This window comes from Chamaea fasciata, unplaced genomic scaffold, assembly GCF_029207755.1.
Source record: "Chamaea fasciata isolate MVZ Bird 193981 ecotype frontalis unplaced genomic scaffold, bChaFas1.0.hap1 SCAF_19, whole genome shotgun sequence".
Lineage (NCBI taxonomy): Eukaryota > Metazoa > Chordata > Aves > Passeriformes > Sylviidae > Chamaea > Chamaea fasciata.
The window spans coordinates 11,188,431-11,206,596 of record NW_027094104.1 but is presented as its reverse complement, the minus strand read 5'-3'; the positions used below and the strand labels follow the sequence as shown (position 1 = coordinate 11,206,596).

The 18,166-nt window shown below is 59.1% G+C and overlaps 1 protein-coding gene across 2 annotated transcripts in view; it reads right to left on the bottom strand.

Moving 5' to 3' along the window:
- PIK3R5 (phosphoinositide-3-kinase regulatory subunit 5) overlaps window positions 1-18,166 on the bottom strand; it is a 42,624-nt gene that overhangs the window by 9,229 nt on the left and 15,229 nt on the right. For both annotated transcript variants that reach the window (XM_066200544.1, XM_066200545.1), the window contains exons 2-9: window positions 13,079-13,188; window positions 6,327-6,427; window positions 5,122-5,190; window positions 4,331-4,469; window positions 2,430-2,499; window positions 1,702-1,876; window positions 648-801; window positions 174-257 (exon numbers count right to left, since the gene is read on the bottom strand). In XM_066200544.1, coding sequence (XP_066056641.1) covers window positions 174-257; window positions 648-801; window positions 1,702-1,876; window positions 2,430-2,499; window positions 4,331-4,469; window positions 5,122-5,190; window positions 6,327-6,427; window positions 13,079-13,181 — 895 coding nt within the window. In that variant the 5' untranslated portion in view covers window positions 13,182-13,188. The remainder of the gene's footprint in view (window positions 1-173; window positions 258-647; window positions 802-1,701; window positions 1,877-2,429; window positions 2,500-4,330; window positions 4,470-5,121; window positions 5,191-6,326; window positions 6,428-13,078; window positions 13,189-18,166) is intronic.

Below are 18,166 nucleotides of genomic sequence, written 5' to 3'. Positions count from 1 at the left end.
CAGCCTGGGCCAGAGCTCTGCTCCCTCTTGCTGGGGCTGGCAGGGAAGGGACACGGAGCCTTCCCAAGAACAGATAAGGTCCCCCCAGGAGCGGGGAAGCTGCCCCAGCTCAGCACAAGGGGAACCTTCCACTTGTCCCAGGCTGCCGAGGGCTGGGCCACGGCCCGACTCACCGAAGTTGTCCTGGTCCCAGCTGTAGGTGTAGCAGCGGGCAGGCGGCAGGGGGATGGGCTGCAGCTTGCGGGGTTGGGCCTCGCCTGGGGGGACAGGAGGCACAGCAGCTGGTTTGCAGGGTCCCCCAGGGCCACCCCTGCCAGCCTGGGAGGTGCCACCCAGCCCCTGCTGTCCTCAGGTGCAGGCGGTGCCACTGGGACACGGGGACGCTTCACACCTGATGTCACAGCCACCACAGGCTCTGATTTAACGCCTTCATCTCACCCTTAGGCTGTTCCAAGGCTGGACAGCTCATTTGGGCGCTGTTTACTGAACCCACTCGTGGCTCGTGGTGTGGTTATTAAACACACCCTGGGCCGGCGCCTTTTTATCACAATCATTGCACTGGGCTGAGACTCTGCAAAACTGCTGCTGCTGCTGCAGGGGCCGAGCTGGCAGAACCCCTGGGCAGGAGAGGGACGGGCGATGCTCACCTGCCATGGCGGGGAAGGAGGCGGCCCCGGCGATGTCCCGCAGCACGGCCTGGAGGCGCTCCCGGGCCAGCGCGGGGTCGCTGCTGGCCGCCGCCGCCTCCTGAGCATCGGCAGCGCTGGCGTAGAGCTCCGAGAGCTCCTCCAGGGGCTTGGACTGCGGGGCAGAGCCAGGGGACACGGTCAGGGGCTCCCTCCACATGGGCAGCATCACTAACGGGGTGACTCTCTCCCCTCCCCTCGAGTCCCCCCCCAAACTTTTCCAAATAAAATAAAAATTACTTTGAATAAAAACACTCCAGGGGTTTTTCTTCATGATTTTTTTTTTTTTTTTTTGCCTCTCCCCTGAGTGTTTCTCTGGGCAAACAAACACTTTTGCTGATTTTCAAATCAGCCCTTCCTCTCGCCACTTTGGGATGGGAAAGTGTAGGGAAGGGGCAAAAATCCAGCCTGTCATTTCTTTGCAGGGCAGCTAACAAGGAATTTGCAAGTTCCCACATGGAGCTGTTTTGAGAATGAGAAGTTCCTTTAACACAACAATCTGTTCTGAGGGTGAAAAACAAATGCACCTGTAATAACAAGAGATTTGTCCCATGAGAATCAGTAAAGAAAATATGTGAACAAGCCAAGAATAGATAGATTTGATGGACAAGTAAAATACCTTTTACTGACCAACAGAATAATTAACAAGAAAGCTGTTAATCAATTAAAGCTGCCCATGAGGTTTGGAAAAGCTGTATAAAGGACAGCATGGGGCCATAATAAAGAGAAGCTTTCAGAACTTTTATGGGGTCACTTTGTGTGTCGTGGCCGCCCTTACAATGACAGGAGAGGAGTGACAGGGTAAAAGGGGACTGAGCCCTCTGCACGCACTCCACAAAACACTTCCCACCTCAGGCCTAACTCAAGAAGGGCAAAATGCGCATTTTCCCTCCAAGAAGCGTTTCCAAGACTCTTTTCCTTTGCCAAGGCAGCCCCGTTTTGGGTAGGAAGCCCATCAGCCGAGGGCACTGCGCCCCTCCCGGGGCAGCCCGGGGTGGGCTCTGCCCCAGCCCACCTTGAGCAGGAGCTGCAGCCTGTCCAGGTCGCAGCAGGTGCCGAAGTTGGCCTGGTAGAGGTGCTGGAGGAGCAGCACCAGCGTGGAGTGCTGGGGGGGCTCGCTGGAGCTCAGCCGCCGGGCGATGGACAGGAACTCGCTCTGCACCTCCGAGCGGTTCAGCAGCAGCACCGTCCTGGGGACAGGGACACGGGTCAGGCCGGGACACTGCGCCCACACGGGCCTCTCTGGGCACCGGGGAACCCGGAACATCTCCCCCCTGGAAGGGGAAGCTCTGAGGAGAAGCTCTGAGGATGGCCCAGGTCTGTTTTCCCAGCCTCATTTCCCTGTTTACAACTGAGGATGGCAGGGCAGGTTCAAAGGTGCAAAGTCTGACTGCGCAGAGCTTTCCCTCCTCGCTGCGCTGGGGCTGGGGTGGGCTCACTTCTGCCTCCTCTTGGGGTGGTGGCTCCCAAAATCAGGGATCACAGCATTTCCCAGCGTGTGCTGAGACCAGCAGCTCCCTGGGGAGGAGACTCTGCCCTCCCCACACGGCAGCCCTGCAGGGTCACCGGCACACCCACAGACCCTGTCCCAGCCCTCTGGACACGGCCCAGCCGCTCTCCTCGCCCTTCCCAGAGCTCAGCCCGGCTCCCCAGCCCGGCTGCCCTGCCCCGGGTGGTGCTGCAGCAGTGCCAGCCCCCGGGATGCCACAGGGACCCCCCAGCACCGCCCGGGGCCACACTTACACCGTGGAGCTCTGGTAGTTCTTCACAGGCAGCCCCTGCTCCGTCCTCACCAGCCTCTGGAACGTGATTCCTGCGGAGAGAGCAGAGCACTGAGGCACAGAACCCCTGCAGGCTGCTCTGTCCCCAGGGCAATCCTGAGCTGGCCTGGTGACCATGGCCATTCGTGCTGGGGGTAAAGCAGCCAGCCCAGAGCTCCCACTGCACCAGGAAGGGGAAAAAAATATATTTTTTCCATCTTTTTGTTCCTTTGAAAGCACCTTTCATCCCACCCCTGAGCTCCCACCTCGCAGGAATTGCTGCCCTGACAGAGACCCCACATTTCACACCCCCCCGGGCTCCCCAAGGCCCTTCCCAGCCTGAGGGGGTGCGGACCCCCCCAGCCACAGCCACAGCCCCCTCTCGGGCCTCCCCAACCCTGCCCAGGATTAAACACGGGCAGCAATGTGCTCTGTGTGATAACAGCTCTTCAAAAGCCCCCAAAAGGCAGGGAGATTAGGGGGAAAAAACCAACAAAAAAAAGGCTTTGAGAAATAATTGGAAGAGCTGCTCCAGTGGGAACCACAGGACATGCACAAGGAGCCGCTAATTAAGAGGAGCACTGGTGCTGCCCGTGCCTGTGCCCAGAGCTGGTCACAAGGAGGGTCTGGGCTGCAGAGAACAACCCAGGGTGTGGAAATCTCCATGGAAGAGCAGGCTCCGAGGGGCTCCAGCCCCCCTGATGCCCATGACTGGCCCCGCTGCTGTCCCCCCGGCACAAAGGGCAGGCTGGGGGGCTGCTCTGCTGGGGAAAAGCCCCCCAGCCTGAAAACCTGCCAGGAAATGCTTACCCGTGAGGCTGATTGCCTCTGAGCACAGCTGGGACAGCCTGGGACGCTCCCTGCGCACCAGGGACCCACCAGAACCACCACGGGAACCCTGGGCTGGACCAGCCGGGGGTGGGGAGGGCAGGGCCCTGACCCCGGGAAAAGCCGAGCTTTGGGATGGACACTGCGCTCCCAGGGCTCTGGAGGCAAGGGGGGAATGCCACAGAAGCGGCAGGGGGACAGATCCCGGGGCAGGGCTGGGTTTGGTGCCGGCAGAGCCCAGGGCTGGGTTTGGCAGTGCCAGAGCTGGGTTTGGCACTGGCAAAGCCCAGAGCTGTCTGTTCTTGGTGCTGGCACAGCTGGGCTTGGAGCTAGCAGAGCCCAGAGCTGAGTTTGGCACTGGCAGAGCCTGGGCAGGGCTGGTTTTGGTGCTGGCACAGCCAGGTTTGGCACTGCCAGGGCCAGGTTTGGTGCTGGCACAGCCCAGGGCCGGGTTTGGTGCTGGCACAGCCCAGGGCCGGGTTTGGTGCTGGCACAGCCCAGGGCCGGGTTTTGGTGCTGGCACAGCCCAGGGCCGGGTTTGGTGCTGGCACAGCCCAGGGCCGGGTTTGGTGCTGGCACAGTCCAGGGCCGGGTTTGGTGCTGGCACAGCACAGGGCCGGGTTTGTGCTGGCACAGCCCAGAGCTGGGTTTTGGTGCTGGCACAGCCCAGGGCCGGGTTTGGTGCTGGCACAGCCCAGGGCCGGGTTTGGCGCTGGCACAGCCCAGGGCCGGGTTTGGCGCTGGCACAGCCCAGGGCCGGGTTTGGTGCTGGCACAGCCCAGGGCCGGGTTTGGTGCTGGCACTGCCAGGGCCGGGTTTGGTGCTGGCACAGCCCAGGGCCGGGTTTTGGTGCTGGCACAGCCCAGGGCCGGGTTTTGGTGCTGGCACAGCCCAGGGCCGGGTTTGGTGCTGGCACAGCCCAGGGCCGGGTTTGGTGCTGGCACAGCCCAGGGCCGGGTTTGGTGCTGGCACAGTCCAGGGCCGGGTTTGGTGCTGGCACAGCCCAGGGCCGGGTTTGGCGCTGGCACAGTCCAGGGCCGCGGCAGCAGCGCTCACCTGGCGCCTTGAGCTCGTTGCTGATGAAGGTGAGCAGCTCGCGGAAGGTGTCACAGTAGGGCACGGGCCACGTCAGGAAGCTGTGGTAGACACTGGCAGCCTTCAGGAGCAGCTCAGAGCCGGGGGGCAGGTGAGGAGCCTGCGGGGACAGGGACAGGAGGCTCGGGATGAGCCGACACCCCCGTGGGAGGACTCTGGGGTTCAGGCTGGAAGTGTAGGAGGAGAAGCAAAGCAGAGGCTCCCCCTGTGCCCCCCATCTCCCCCCAAGGAAGGGCCCCAGGATCCCCCCAAGGAGCTCCTTCCCGACCTCCCCAAGCTGGGCTCACGTGCCCAAGCCTAAATATAAATTCCCTTCTAAGCTCCACGGCTGAACTGCACACAGGCCGTGCTTGTGCAGGGTCTGGCAGCAATGATTTCCTCGTGATGAGGATGCATTGTGCTGCAAATAATAACAATAAAAAAAGTATTTCCTGGGGAGGCTCTGCTGCTTTTCATTCACGTTGCCCGTGTGTTTGGCCCAGCTGTAAAGGGCAAAGAAAAAAATTCCCCTTTATTGTCCAGCTCCCCTTCTGATCAGCCCAGCCTTAAGGAAACTGCTTCAAAAACCCCAAAGCCAGTTTTCTTTGTCTCTCAGCTGTCCGTGAAATGGGTGCTCGATCCTGATCCCTCTGGATTCATCCAGAATCTTTCCTTTGGGGGTGACCTGATGAAATCTGGGATGCTCCAGCCAAAGCCAGGCTGATGTTGGTGCCTGCCCCGGGCTGGCCTGGGGCAGCAGCCTCAGCACTTACATAGAGCACAGCCGAGTAGAAGAGCAGGGCCAGGGGCGTCACCAGGTCGTAGTCACACCTCTCCTGCACCTGTGGAGGGCACAGGGATGAGCTGCTGGCCAGGAGCAGCGCCCAAAATCCCCTGGAGCTGCTGGGAGACTCCAGCCCCACCATCCCATCACCACACGCGGGAGATTCCCTCATCTCCACAGGAAAACCGCCCCCAAAGCCCCCCCAGGCACAGCGTGGGACAGGCAGGGCAGCACAACCTCCTGCTCTGCCTTGTCCCAGCTCTGGCCCAACCCTTTGGGGCTCCTGATCCTTAAAATTCCATGGACGTGGCTCAGAGCAGGCAGGCACTGGGAGGCTGGGCAGGACGGGAATCCAGGGGGTGGAATCCCAGCCTTTATTCCAGGGAACAGCCAGCAGAACCCTCACTGGGGGCTCAAGGAGACCCTGGCACAGCCCAAAGTGCACTAAACCCTCACTGAAACCCCCCTGGACCAAAGCACTCCGCACCCAGAGCGGCTCCAGCCACTGAAACACAAGCAGGAATAACCTGCACTGCTCTCAGCCCCCAGAAAATGGAAACCAGCATTTACCCCTCACACCCATCCCAGCACTGGGGGCTTGGGAAACACATCCCCACTTCCTGCCACATCCAGGGATTCCTCCAAGGCCCTCCTGGCTGCAGCCCAGGGTGACCCTGCCTGAGCAGTGAGCTCCGAGCTCCCCTGGCACACGATGGGACCGTGGCAGGTCCATCTGATTGTCCCTGCTGCTGCTTTGTCCCCTGGCTGTGAGCCCACTGTCACCTGCCAGGCTGCTGTGCACTGCCAATCCTGCCCCTGGTCCCCAGCCCCACAGGAAACCCGGCAGAGCCGCAGAGAATTCCCCACCAAAAACAACAGGAAGTTTTCCATTTGGAGAACGGAAAGCAGCAGCTCCATGGGCAGGGCTGGGGAAGGCTGGAGGATCTGCAGAGCCCAGCAGCGCTTTGGGGGATCAAACCCCATCCCTGGGGACCCTCAGGGCCGCCCAAACATGGGCACGGGCTGGTCCCTGTGGGACACGCAGCCCCGGTGCCACCAGAGCCCTGCACCAGCCCCCAGCAAAATCTCCTGAGCCCAAATTCCCCCACCCAGCTTTGCCAAGGCCCATCCTGAGCGAGCCACGGGGCTGCCACGGCCTCAGAGCCTGCAGCTCCCCCCGACAGCCCCACACACCTCCTTGGTCTTGCCCAGGATCTTCTCCACCAGGATGAGGTAGTTCCCGGCGTCCCTGCTCACCAGCTCCTGCAGGCTCCAGCAGTTCAGGCACAGTCCGGCTGCAGGGGGACAGAGACATGGTCACTGCCAGGGTCACTCACTGCCCCACGGTCATCCACAGAGCCATGGTCACTGCCAGGGCCAGGGTCACTCACTGCCCCACGGTCATTCACAGAGCCATGGTCACTGCCAGGGCCAGGGTCACTCACTGCCCCACGGTCATCCACAGAGCCATGGTCACTGCCAGGGCCAGGGTCACTCACTGCCCCATGGTCATCCACAGAGCCATGGTCACTGCCAGGGCCAGGGTCACTCACTGCCCCATGGTCATCCACAGAGCCATGGTCACTGTCACAGCCAGGGTCACTCACTGCCCCACGGTCATCCACAGAGCCATGGTCACTGCCAGGGCCAGGGTCACTCACTGCCCCATGGTCATCCACAGAGCCATGGTCACTGTCACAGCCAGGGTCACTCACTGCCCCACGGTCATCCACAGAGCCATGGTCACTGCCAGGGTCACTCACTGCCCCACGGTCATCCACAGAGCCATGGTCACTGCCAGGGTCACTCACTGCCCCACGGTCATCCACAGAGCCATGGTCACTGCCAGGGTCACTCACTGCCCCATGGTCATCCACAGAGCCATGGTCACTGTCACAGCCAGGGTCACTCACTGCCCCATGGTCATCCACAGAGCCATGGTCACTGTCACAGCCAGGGTCACTCACTGCCCCATGGTCATCCACAGAGCCATGGTCACTGCCAGGGCCAGGGTCACTCACTGCCCCATGGTCATCCACAGAGCCATGGTCACTGTCAGGGCCAGGGTCACTCACTGCCCCATGGTCATCCACAGAGCCATGGTCACTGCCATGGCCAGGGTCACTCACTGCCCCACGGACACTCCCAGGGGTGCTGGTTGTCACTCTGGAGCCAGGAGGGGACAATGCCAGGGGACACTCAGCACAAACCCCCGGGTCACCCTGCCTCAACTCAAAGGTCCTTTCAGCTGCAGAGCCCACAAACTCAGCAGACACAGGAATGCCACACCGACACCTTTACACCCCGTCCAGGCGCTGAGGAAGGTGAATTCCAGCCAGCGCAGAGATCTGCCACGGCCCCGGGGGACAAGGCCAGAGGCAAGGCAAGCACAACCAGGGCTGAGGCTGCAAAGCCACACTCGTCCCCCAGCGGGGACAAGCGTTTGCTCAGCGGGACACGGGCTGTGGCCTTGTGCCAGGCCTGCAGCTGAATCAGCAGGGAGAGCCCCCTGCTGCCACACAACTCCTCACTTCAATGAATCAACGTTTTCCAGCAGGGAAAGATCCCGCTGGAGGGTTTCCAAACAGCTCAGATGCACTCGCTGCTAATTACAGATGCAATTCTCAATTCTCCTCTGCCCTGCTGCCATCCCCCAAGACCCCGGGGTGTCTTGTCAGTGAGGGAACAGCCACATCCATTCAGGAATTCCGTGATGCTCCAGTTTTCCTTTGGGTCTCTTCCACAGGACAGCACGGTGGCACGAAGCCGTGGGATGGCTCCAAATAAATCCAAATAAATTGTCCAAATAAATCAATATTGTCCCAGACCGCTGCACCCTCCAGGGAAAGCCCCAGGCCCTGGCAGGGAGCCGAGGCAGAACTGGCCCAGCAGGAGCGGTCAGAGCTGCTGGGAGCTTTGCTGACCTCCTCAAGGAGCTGCTGGACTCGTGTGGTGCCTTGGAAAACCCATCCTGCTCCAGCTGGGAGGAGGATTCACCTCAGAGCCCCTTCTAGTGGCACAAGGAGAGCTGGGGAGGGACCTGGGACAATGGCATGGAGTGACAAGAAAAGGGGGAAGCTGAAGGAAGGCAGATTTAGATGGGATATTGAGGAAAAAAATCCGCCCATGAGGGCAAGGAGGGGCTGGGATGGAATTCCCAGAGCAGCTGTGGCTGCCCCTGGATCCCTGGCAGTGCCCAAGGCCAGGCTGGACACTGGGCTTGGAGCAGCCTGGGACAGTGGGAGGTGTCCCTGCCAGGGCAGGGGTGGCACTGGGTGGGATTTAAGGTCCCTCCCAACACATTCCAGGATCCTTCCACCTCTGAGAGCCCAGCTGTGGGCACAGGACCCCCGGGAGCTGGGGGGAGCAGAGAGGAGAGCAGCCCACAGCTCTGGAGGGGCCAAGATCACCATGAAAGATGCACCTGCCAGTCCCTAAATCCAAGGAATCTGCCCCCGGAGGCCCAGGACACCCCAGCAGCGCAGTGGGAGCAGCAGAGCTGAGGGGCTGCTGCCACCCCCCTGCCCTCCTCCTCATCCATCCCGCTTTGCTCCACTAAACCAGCGCCAGTTACTCCTTCTTAAGACAGAGGATGAGTCGAGTTTATCTGCCAGCAGCCCTGGGAACACCTGGGGCAAAGACAGGACTAAGCTGGGCTCACCCCAGCACCCCACAGAGCACGACTGGACTAAACCCAGCCTGAGAGTGACGCCCAGCAAAAGCTCCTTTCGGGAGGGCAAAGCCTCTGCAGAGCCGAAGGGCATCCTGCGAGCAGGGCAAAGGCCCGAGCAGGCGGCAGGGGCCGGGCAGGGGCCGCTCGGGGCGCCCGGGCTCGGCTTTGATCCTTATCGGCCCCGAGGGTGCCAAGAGCCGGCACGGCAGCGCCGTGGGCGGCCTCGGAAGGAGGAGGGAGGCTTTGCCATTTCTTTTCCGAGAAGTGCCCCGAGACGCCCTCTTCCCCCTCTTCCTCCTCCTCCTGTCAGAGCAGCTCCCTCCTGGCCTCAGGGGGTGGCATTTCCCCTCCGAGTGGCAAGGGCAGAGGCAGGAACGGCCCCGGCAGAGCTGCCCACGGCGCTGGGCACGGCTGCTGCTGTCACCAGGAGTGGCACAGCCACCCACAGCAGGGACACGGCCACCCACGGGCGTGGAAAGGAGAAGACTCCGTTTCCTCCTCCCCCAGAGCCGCTGCCACCATCCCCTCACCAGAGGGACGTGGTTGTGCCAGGAGTGCCCCCGGGAAGGGGCAGCTGGCACAGGGAGGCTGGAGGTGCCCCAGGACAGGCACAGCATCCCTTGGGAATGCAGTAACCCAGCTGCAGTGTGGGTGTGGATGACCAGCAGCTCCCGGCACTTCCACCCAGCCTGGGCAGAGACGTCAACAGGAAAACCCGGCATAAACCTGGAGAAATCAGCCCAAGGGCCAAAACCTGCCAGATTTACCGACCAGGAGCCCTAACTGTGCACCCAGAGCTAGAGGAGCCTCAGCTAGAAACATCCAGGCTGTGGTTGAACCCCTGCAGGAGCCACTCCCTGCACTGCCTGCTCCTGGTGGGTCCTTCCAGCTGGGAATATCCTGGGATGTGCTTTAGACATTGCTCAGTGACAAAGCCCCACACCAGATCCTGCCCCTCCCCTGTCAGGGTGGTCAGGGACTGCCAGGACCTTCAGCTTCTCTCCACCAGAGCTGAGCAGAGCCAAGCCCTGGGCACCAGGTGGGACAGGCCATGGAGCTCCTCCAGCTCCCAGTGACCTGTCCCACCCTCACCGGCATCCTGCAGTGAGACACGGCAGCTCCTGCCCATCCCTGGAACATTCCAGGCTCTGGGTACCCCCAATTCCATCCCAGAGACCTTCCAGGCCCTGGGTGCCCCCAGTCCATCCCTGGAACATTCCAGGCCCTGGGTGCCCCCAGTCCATCCCTGGAGCCCCCCAGGCTCTCCAGCATCTCCCATCCACCAGGAACCTCTGGAGCTCTCCCACCTCTCACTCCACAGCCCGGCATCCCCACCACAGCCGAGCCCAGAGCTCTCCTTCACCAAAATCTCTTTTTTTTTTTTTTTCCTGCTCACCAGCAAGAAATAAAACATGTCTCTTGTTTTTCACACTCTAATTTGACCATGTTCTCCCTCCTGCAGCACAAAGCGAGGCCAGCCCTGAAGAGGTTCCTCCACGAGGAAAAGGTTTCCCTTCCCTTTTCTAAAGGGGATTTTTGAGTCACACACAATTCATTTTGATTTGGTTTCTCCAATAAATTCTGCAGAAAAATCTATTTCCACCCCTGAGCTGGCCACAGGCTCAACCAGGCTGTAAATGTGGGATGGCCATAACTCCTTCCTGCTGACCTCACAGCCCTCAGCTCCTCATCCCTTACTCAGGGGATGCAACGTGTTGGAAACGATTACTCACCCTCTCCAGAGCAACCTTGAGTGAAAGTCAGCACAGAAAAATAATAAAGCTTTAAAAGGTTTAAAAACGAACAAAACTCAGCAAGGTCTCAGCCCAAAGAGCTGTGACGTGGCCTGTGTTATTTTGGTGCATGGAAAGGGTAAAAAAAATAGGGGAAAGCAAAGAAATTGGGAAACAGAAGTGAAAAATGAGGAAGGTGAAGGTTCCAGCCCAGCCAAGAGCAAGATGAAAGGATTCAGTGACTGGTGAGGTCAGCCCTGCCACAAACAGCCGAGGACAGCAAGACTGAAACTGTCATTGGGGCTTGGGGAAGGATGTGACAACATCTCTGCTCCGGTGTGGAAAGGCAGGAGGGGACAGCTCTGGGCTGTGGGCACCGAGCTCTGCTTTCCCTGGATCCCTCCTGTCCCCACAGCGACCAAACTGCTCCTGGGGGGTCCTGGGGGCCCCAGCAGCAGCCCCGGGCTGGGGCAGAGCAAAGCCACCACAGTCACCCCAGGGCACGCCGGAGATTCCTGGCAGAGCACCAACCCTCTGGGGAGGAGAGCGGGGACATCTCTGAGGTGCAAAACGCCCAAAATCCTCCCAGGAGTGTCGGGCCCTTCTGCCAAAGCCCAGAGATCTGCAGGAAGGGGCCAGGGAAAGCACTGGGGACGGGACCCCGGGGAACCACTGGGAACGGGGCCCCAGGAATCCACTGGGGACGGGACCCCGGGGAACCACTGGGGACGGGACCCGAGGAATCCACTGGGGACGGGACCCCAGGAATCCACTGGGGACGGGACCCCAGGAATCCACTGGGGACGGGACCCCAGGAATCCACTGGGGACGGGACCCCAGGAATCCACTGGGGACGGGACCCCGGGGAATCACTGGGGACGGGACCCCGGGGAACCACTGGGGACGGGACCCCGGGGAACCACTGGGGACGGGACCCCGGGGAACCACTGGGGACGGGACCCCGGGGAACCACTGGGGACGGGACCCCGGGGAACCACTGGGGACGGGACCCCGGGGAACCACTGGGGACGGGGCCCCGGGGAACCACTGGGGACGGGACCCCAGGAATCCACTGGGGACGGGACCCCAGGAATCCACTGGGGACGGTACCCCAGGGAATCACTGGGGACGGGACCCCGGGGCCCCAACACGGCTGTCCCAGCACAGCCCCAGCCCTGCGCACCCCAGGCTTTGCTGACGAGCTGGAAAAGCGATGGAGTCATTGTTGAAAGGCTCCCGCAAGGCGGGGAGCAGTGCCCAGGGCTGGGATTGGAGCTGAGTGACACGGGGGCTGATTGACGGTAATTACAGCGGAGGTGAGCTCTGGCCACGAGCTGTCACCGTGCCAGGCACGAGGTGGCCATTCCAGGAGCCAGCAATGTGGGTCACACACCGGGGCCCGCTTCCCAGGGCGGGGGGAAGGAAGAGGACACGGGAACCACGGGCACAGCCGCCCCAGCCGAGCCCCCGGGGGATGTCACAGCCGGGAAGAGGTGTCACCCCCGGGGCTGCGAGGGGATGGCAAAGGGATTCCTCTGGGGCTGGGCAGCAGGAGGATCCTGCCCGCGTTGTTGCTCTGATTTTTTTCAGCCTTCTGATGTTTACATTTTTGTACTGGAGTTTTCTCCAGTTGCAACATAAACAAGAATTAATGTTTTGAAAGCTGCGGGTTCCTTCTCGGGGGAAAGACAAATTGACCGGCTTCTAGTTTGACCAGTGAGGTCAAAGAAGTGTCAGCCTTGTCCTCCAATTCCTGATCAAACTCCAAAAACTATGTAAGTCAAAATCCTAAATAAACTTCCTCTTTTTCTATCCTGACAACCCGACAGTGTGAGTGTGGTTCTTTCGTGTCCGTCTGCATCTCTTTGTGGATCTTGTAGGGAAAAAGAAAAGCAGGAAGGGTTGGAAGAACTGCCCAGAGCAAAAGGAATCAGAATCTGACTGCCCCCAGATTCTCCATCCACAGGAGGGTCTGGCAGTGATTTAATCCCAGCTCACAGACACAGCTATGAGGGAGAAAGGTCAAAACGACACTCAGAAATCATTTCTGATCTCTCTCCAGTCAGCCCCAGTCCCTGCACAGCCCCCTGAACGAGGCTCGGCTCTTGATGGCCACCACGGTATCTGCGCCGGGGTTAAACGATAACAACCCCTCTGATCCGTGTGTGACAATGCAGCCCGGCTCACAGCCCTGCCCCGGGGGCTCTGAGCACAGGCAGGGCCGGCTGATCGCACAGAGGAGCCTTTCCCGGTGCTGAACAAAGCCTCCTCCTCTGCCCGGGGACGGCTGGCAGCACGCACGACTGCCCTGCCGAGCCCTGACACGGCTCAGACCTGGCCTGACCTGCTCAGGGACATCTCCCCGTCCCCGCAAAACCTCCAGGAGGCCTGGGCAGGCTGGACGTGACCTCTGACTCTGCCCACTGGGAGGGAAAAGGCCTCCAGGAACATCAGTTCCCTGTAACCCAGAGACAGCCCAGCAGGGGCATCGCAGATTAAATTAATTTACTTTACCCACGCGTAAATGAAAGGCCACCTACCAGCCCATCTGCTGGACACGGCGTCCCTGCTGAGCCCGTGGAGACACCTCTCCAGAGCGTGGTAGATCCTGTCCTCTGTGCACGTGGTGTGCTGCATTTTCATTCATCTCCTGCGTTCGAGAGGAAAGGAGGAGGAGAGTTAATAAAGGGTCGCCCTTGATGGCTCCGGGGCTCGCTGGCAGTGGCCACAAACCCACGCCAAGTGGCCAGGGGAGGCTGCAGAGCTGTCCCCTTGCTGCCACACCTTGGACAGGAAAGGTCCACGTGCCCCTGTGGCAATGGGGGAAAACACCGAGGGGACGTCAGCCCAGGACATTGTGAAATCGTGACAGCCCTGTCACATCCCACCTCTCCTCCGGGGCCCAGGAGCCTTGATTGGCAGAGCCCGTGCTGGGGAGGATTTCATCCCACCCAACCCACACCCACGGGGCTGGGACACCAGGAGCAGGAATGCCGCTGCCACCTCCCCTGAGCACACTGGGGGCAGGAGAAAGGCGGTGAGTGAGTGAGAGCCCCGAGTGACTCACGGACACCTCCGCAACGGCCAGCTCAGAAAACAGCTCAGGGCTGCCAGGGGAGCGGGCTCCTCACCCCACACCAGCCCCAGCACCCCTTCCCACGTGCGCCAGCACACAACAGGCAGGGAACTTAAAATACATCGAGATGTTGCCAGAAAATACACCGAGATATTGACAAGATAGATGTTGCCATAAAATACACCGAGATATTGACAAGATATTGCCATAAAGTACACCGAGATGTTGCCATAAAATACACCGAGATATTGACAAGATATTGCCATAAAGTACACCGAGATGTTGCCATAAAATACACCGAGATATTGACAAGATATTGCCATAAAATACACCGAGATGTTGCCATAAAATACACCGAGATATTGGCATAAGATACACAGAGATATTACCATAAAATACACTGAGATATGGCCATAAAATACACCTGGCGATTGCCTTTCCAACCACCGAACACACTCTCTGGGTGGTTTTTTTCCTGCTTTGCCACAGGCCACACATGAAGCCGGCCCTCCTCCCCCGGGGCAGTGCTTGGGGAAGCATTTTCCGTGGGAAATGCCTCGCCTCATCCACAGCACAAACTCTGCAAACCTTTCCTGCTGTGTTTTCCCCTCAGCTGCCCCTTCCCTGCCACCCACCCACGCTGAGCACGGTGACAGGGCAGGGGACAGTTCTGGAGAACAAAAATCTGACTTTTCAGCAGCTCCGTTAAGCATCTTGAGAACACCAAGAAAAAACAAGTGCTGAGGTCAAGGGTTTGGAAAATGTTTTGCTTTTCGTGAGGGCGTTGAGCACCCCGGTGGTGGCACAGCCCTCTCCACACTGCGGGGACAACACCCGGTAATAAGAGCCCCAAGCCCTCAGGGAAACCCATCTGCCTCAAGGTTTTGCCCCATTTTCAACAATTCCCAGAGTCAGGGCTCAGGGCAAGGCTGAACCCATCCCCTCTGAAGGTGTGAGTGTCCAAAAGGGCAATTTATAATAATTTAAAATATTTTTTAAATTAAAATAATTTAAAATAAAAAAAAATTAAATCATTTTCTAACAAATGATTTTCTAAAAAAGCACTGATTAAAGGGAATGAGAAAAGGTCCAACACACCAAAGCTCAGCTTGGGAATTATCCCGAGATTATTTGGGAAATTGTCCTTGCATGGGTGCCAGATCCTTGGGGAATTTCCACCCAAGATTCCTTAATTAACAGACTTCATTCATCCCTGTGGGTCGCAAAGGTTTACAGACAAATTAAACATTTCTGGTAATTAACACCAAACTGGTAAACATTTACTTCCTTGGTGGGAAATGGGAACTTGCTGACCACTGGTTTTAGATTTTTCCCTTGTCCTGCTTGAGGCAAAAAGTTTGTAAATGTGTAAAAAAAGAAAAAGGGAAAAAAAAGGGGAAAAAAAAGGGGGGAAAGGGAAAAACAAAGAAAAAAAAAAAAAGGAAAAGAAAAAAAAGAGAGGTTTTAAACAGCATGAAAAAGAATTACTAAAAAAAGTCTTTTCCTGCTGAGCCGTGAAGCCACTGGAGGTCAGGGGAAGCCCTTGGGGTATCCCAGCTCCCTGGCAGGGATTTTCCACTCAGTTGGGAACAGAGCTGCCTTTCCAGCAAGGAAAATCCCTTTTCTCCTATTCAGTCCCATCTTCAACACTCAACAACTTCTCCGAGCTCCTTCTGCAGCTCAGGAGATGAGAACAGAGAGAAAAAAAAAGATGAGAAAAGAGCTCAAAGATCCAAAATTCAGGAGTGAAGAGGATCAGAGCTCCCCTTTGCAGGACACCTCTGATCCCCCAAACCCCCGAGGCTGGGGGGCTCCTCCGGGGGCAGAAAATGCTCCAAAATCCACTCCTGGAACAGAGCAAACCCCGGCAGAAGCAGCTGAGATCTCCCCTCCCGCAGCACCTCCCTGGGATGCCCGAGGGCAGCGAAGGACTCGCCGGAGACTTTTCCAGAGGGAATCCTGCGGCGGGTGCCCTCGGGGCTGGACAACGCCCTTTCCTGCCCGGTTGTGCCCAGGCTGAGCATCCCTGGCAGGACACAGGAGAGGAAAGACAAAGGCCTCGGCCCTCGGGAGCGGCTCTGAGCGCTGCCCGGGCTCGGGGACAGCGGCAGGGGGTGCCAGGACGTGGCTCAGCGCCCGGATCGATGCTGCTGCTGCTGCTGCTGGAGGACTTTGGGCACTGGGAGGACCAGAACAAGAAACCTGATGAGGCTGAAGGAAACGGGAGCTTGGGCTGATGCTGCACTAGAAGAAAAAATCACTTAATTTGGTTTAAAACAAAGCGATCCTACCCAGAGCTTTTTACAAGATAAGATCCTCACCCAAGCTCCCCAGCCGGCCATCAAACCCTTTGAGCTCCTCAGCTTTCTGCTCGTCCAGTTCATCCTCCGAGGGGCGGGACAGGAGCTTTGGGAAGTGCATCCTCACTGCGGAGGAAGATCTGGCGCTGTGCCCTGGGCTACCTGCTCCTCCAGCGAAACTGCTTTTTCTTAGATTGCAGAAGAAAACCTTGAGTTTCAGCTGTTTGCTTGCGAGGTTTTACTGCCTCCCCTCCACCCCAGAGAGCAGCCCAAGATAGAAACGCGGAGCGAGGGAGGGAGCGCTGGAGGAAGCCTTTGTAGAACACGGGGCGGGGAGAGAGCGGCGATTTTTCAAGAAAAGCTCCAGTCCCGGTGCGCTGCTGAGGCAGAGCAGGAGATGAGGCTGATAAGATGTTCGCTCAAACCACACCAAGGCAGGTACCAGGCCATCCAGGAGGCAGCTGGTGTGACAAACATCCTCCCGGGGTGCCTGCAGAGGAGGCTGTGCCATCCGAACCCCTCACAGGGCCGGGTTCCTGTCCCACTGAGGCTGCTGTGACACCGAGGACAAGGACCAAGAGGGACCTTCACTCCCTGAGCCCCCACTCCCGGAGCCAACAGGGCAAGGGGCAGCAGAGCAGGGACACAGAATCGCCCCCAAGGTGAGGTTCGGGCAGTGATTTCACCTTAAAGCAGAAGACAAAACTCCTGGCACCAGAAGAAGATCTACTTCTGGAGTAACGAGAGTGCCTGTGCCTGCAGGATAACGGTGCTGAGGGGCAGGAGTGGCACAGGACAGCCCGCTGCTCACAGGAGGAAGCTAAATCTGGAGTTATTAGTGGGAAATGGCGTTTTGGGAAGAGGAGAGGTACCTGGGGAGAAAGTACAGCACCAAGCCCTACCCAGGCTGCCTTTCTGAGCTGCAGCGCCTCATTTACACCAAAAATGTGAGGATTGGGGAGCTCCCAAAGAGCCCCAAGTGCAGAGCCCGAGCTCACTCCCTGCCCTGGCTGTCTCTGAGAACCAGGCTGCAGGAGAGGCTCCCACCACGGGGCAGGGAAAGCACCCAACGTACGCAGCAGTTTCGGAGCTCTCTGAGTGTCAAACAGCTCTGACAGAACGTGACACAACAGGGGCACAGCGGGTTTGACACCCCGGGCTGGCTGCCTGCTCCCCCTGCGCCAGCTGGGCACCCACAGTGGGCACGGGGGGCTGGGGGTGTCCTTGGCAGCAGTGCAGAAATCGGGATGAGCCCAGCCCCGGGAACTGAGAGGGGATTCATCCAAACTCCCACCTCAGCAGCAGTGCAGGAACGGGGATGAGCCCAGCCCCGGGAATTGAAAGGTGACCTATGATTCATCCAAACTGCCACCAGCCACAGTGACACAGCTCTGTGGGCCGGCCCTGGGGCTGCTCAGCTCCTCTGAGGGACCTGCAAGGTGGGCACCGTGCCCTGTCTGCTCCTCCCCACCAAAGGCGACACTACCCAGCTGGTAGCTGCGCTGGACTGGGTGAGCCCAGCATGGATCTGAGCCCTGAGATGCCCAAAGAAACCCAAATTAACTCAGAATTCCCACTGCCATAAGCAGAAGGCTCTGTGGGAAGGCACAGACATGGCCAGGGTCACCCCATGGTCACTCCGTGGCCAGGACACCGATCCCTGTCACACGGGGGGGAACTGAAGCCCAGCCTGACACCTGCAGGTGTGTGGTCAGTCCTGCCCTGCCCTGTCTGTCAGGCTGACCACGGCCCCACACAGCACAGGGATGTGGCAGAAACAAAGATCTGCAGTCCCAGGGGAAGGTCTCCAGCTTAGGAAAGAGCTTCAAAACACTCTGTGACCAAAGGATGGCTCATCAACCGAGCAAGGGAAGAATGACGTCTGGGAGAGGCAGAAAAAACATCTAGGAAAGGTAGAAACATCTGGGAAAGGCAGAAACAACATCTAGGAAGGGCTCTCTCTGCCTGAGGGGAGCAGCCTCTGGCCATCAGCTGTGTCTAACCAGCAAACCCACCCCCAAGGCGTCACACCCCAGCTGAAATCTGGGGATGGGGAGAGCTCTGTGCCCTGGGTGCCAGGCAGGGGCGAAACCCCAAATCCAGACACGGCCTCACCCCACAGCAGCAGGACTGACCTCTCCTCCTCGGGGTCTCTCCGGTGCTCCCGTCTCAGAGAACACCAGCCCAGGGAGCTCTGAGAGGCACCCGGGGAGGGTGACAAGGGGACAGGGGCCAGCACAACCACACGTGTG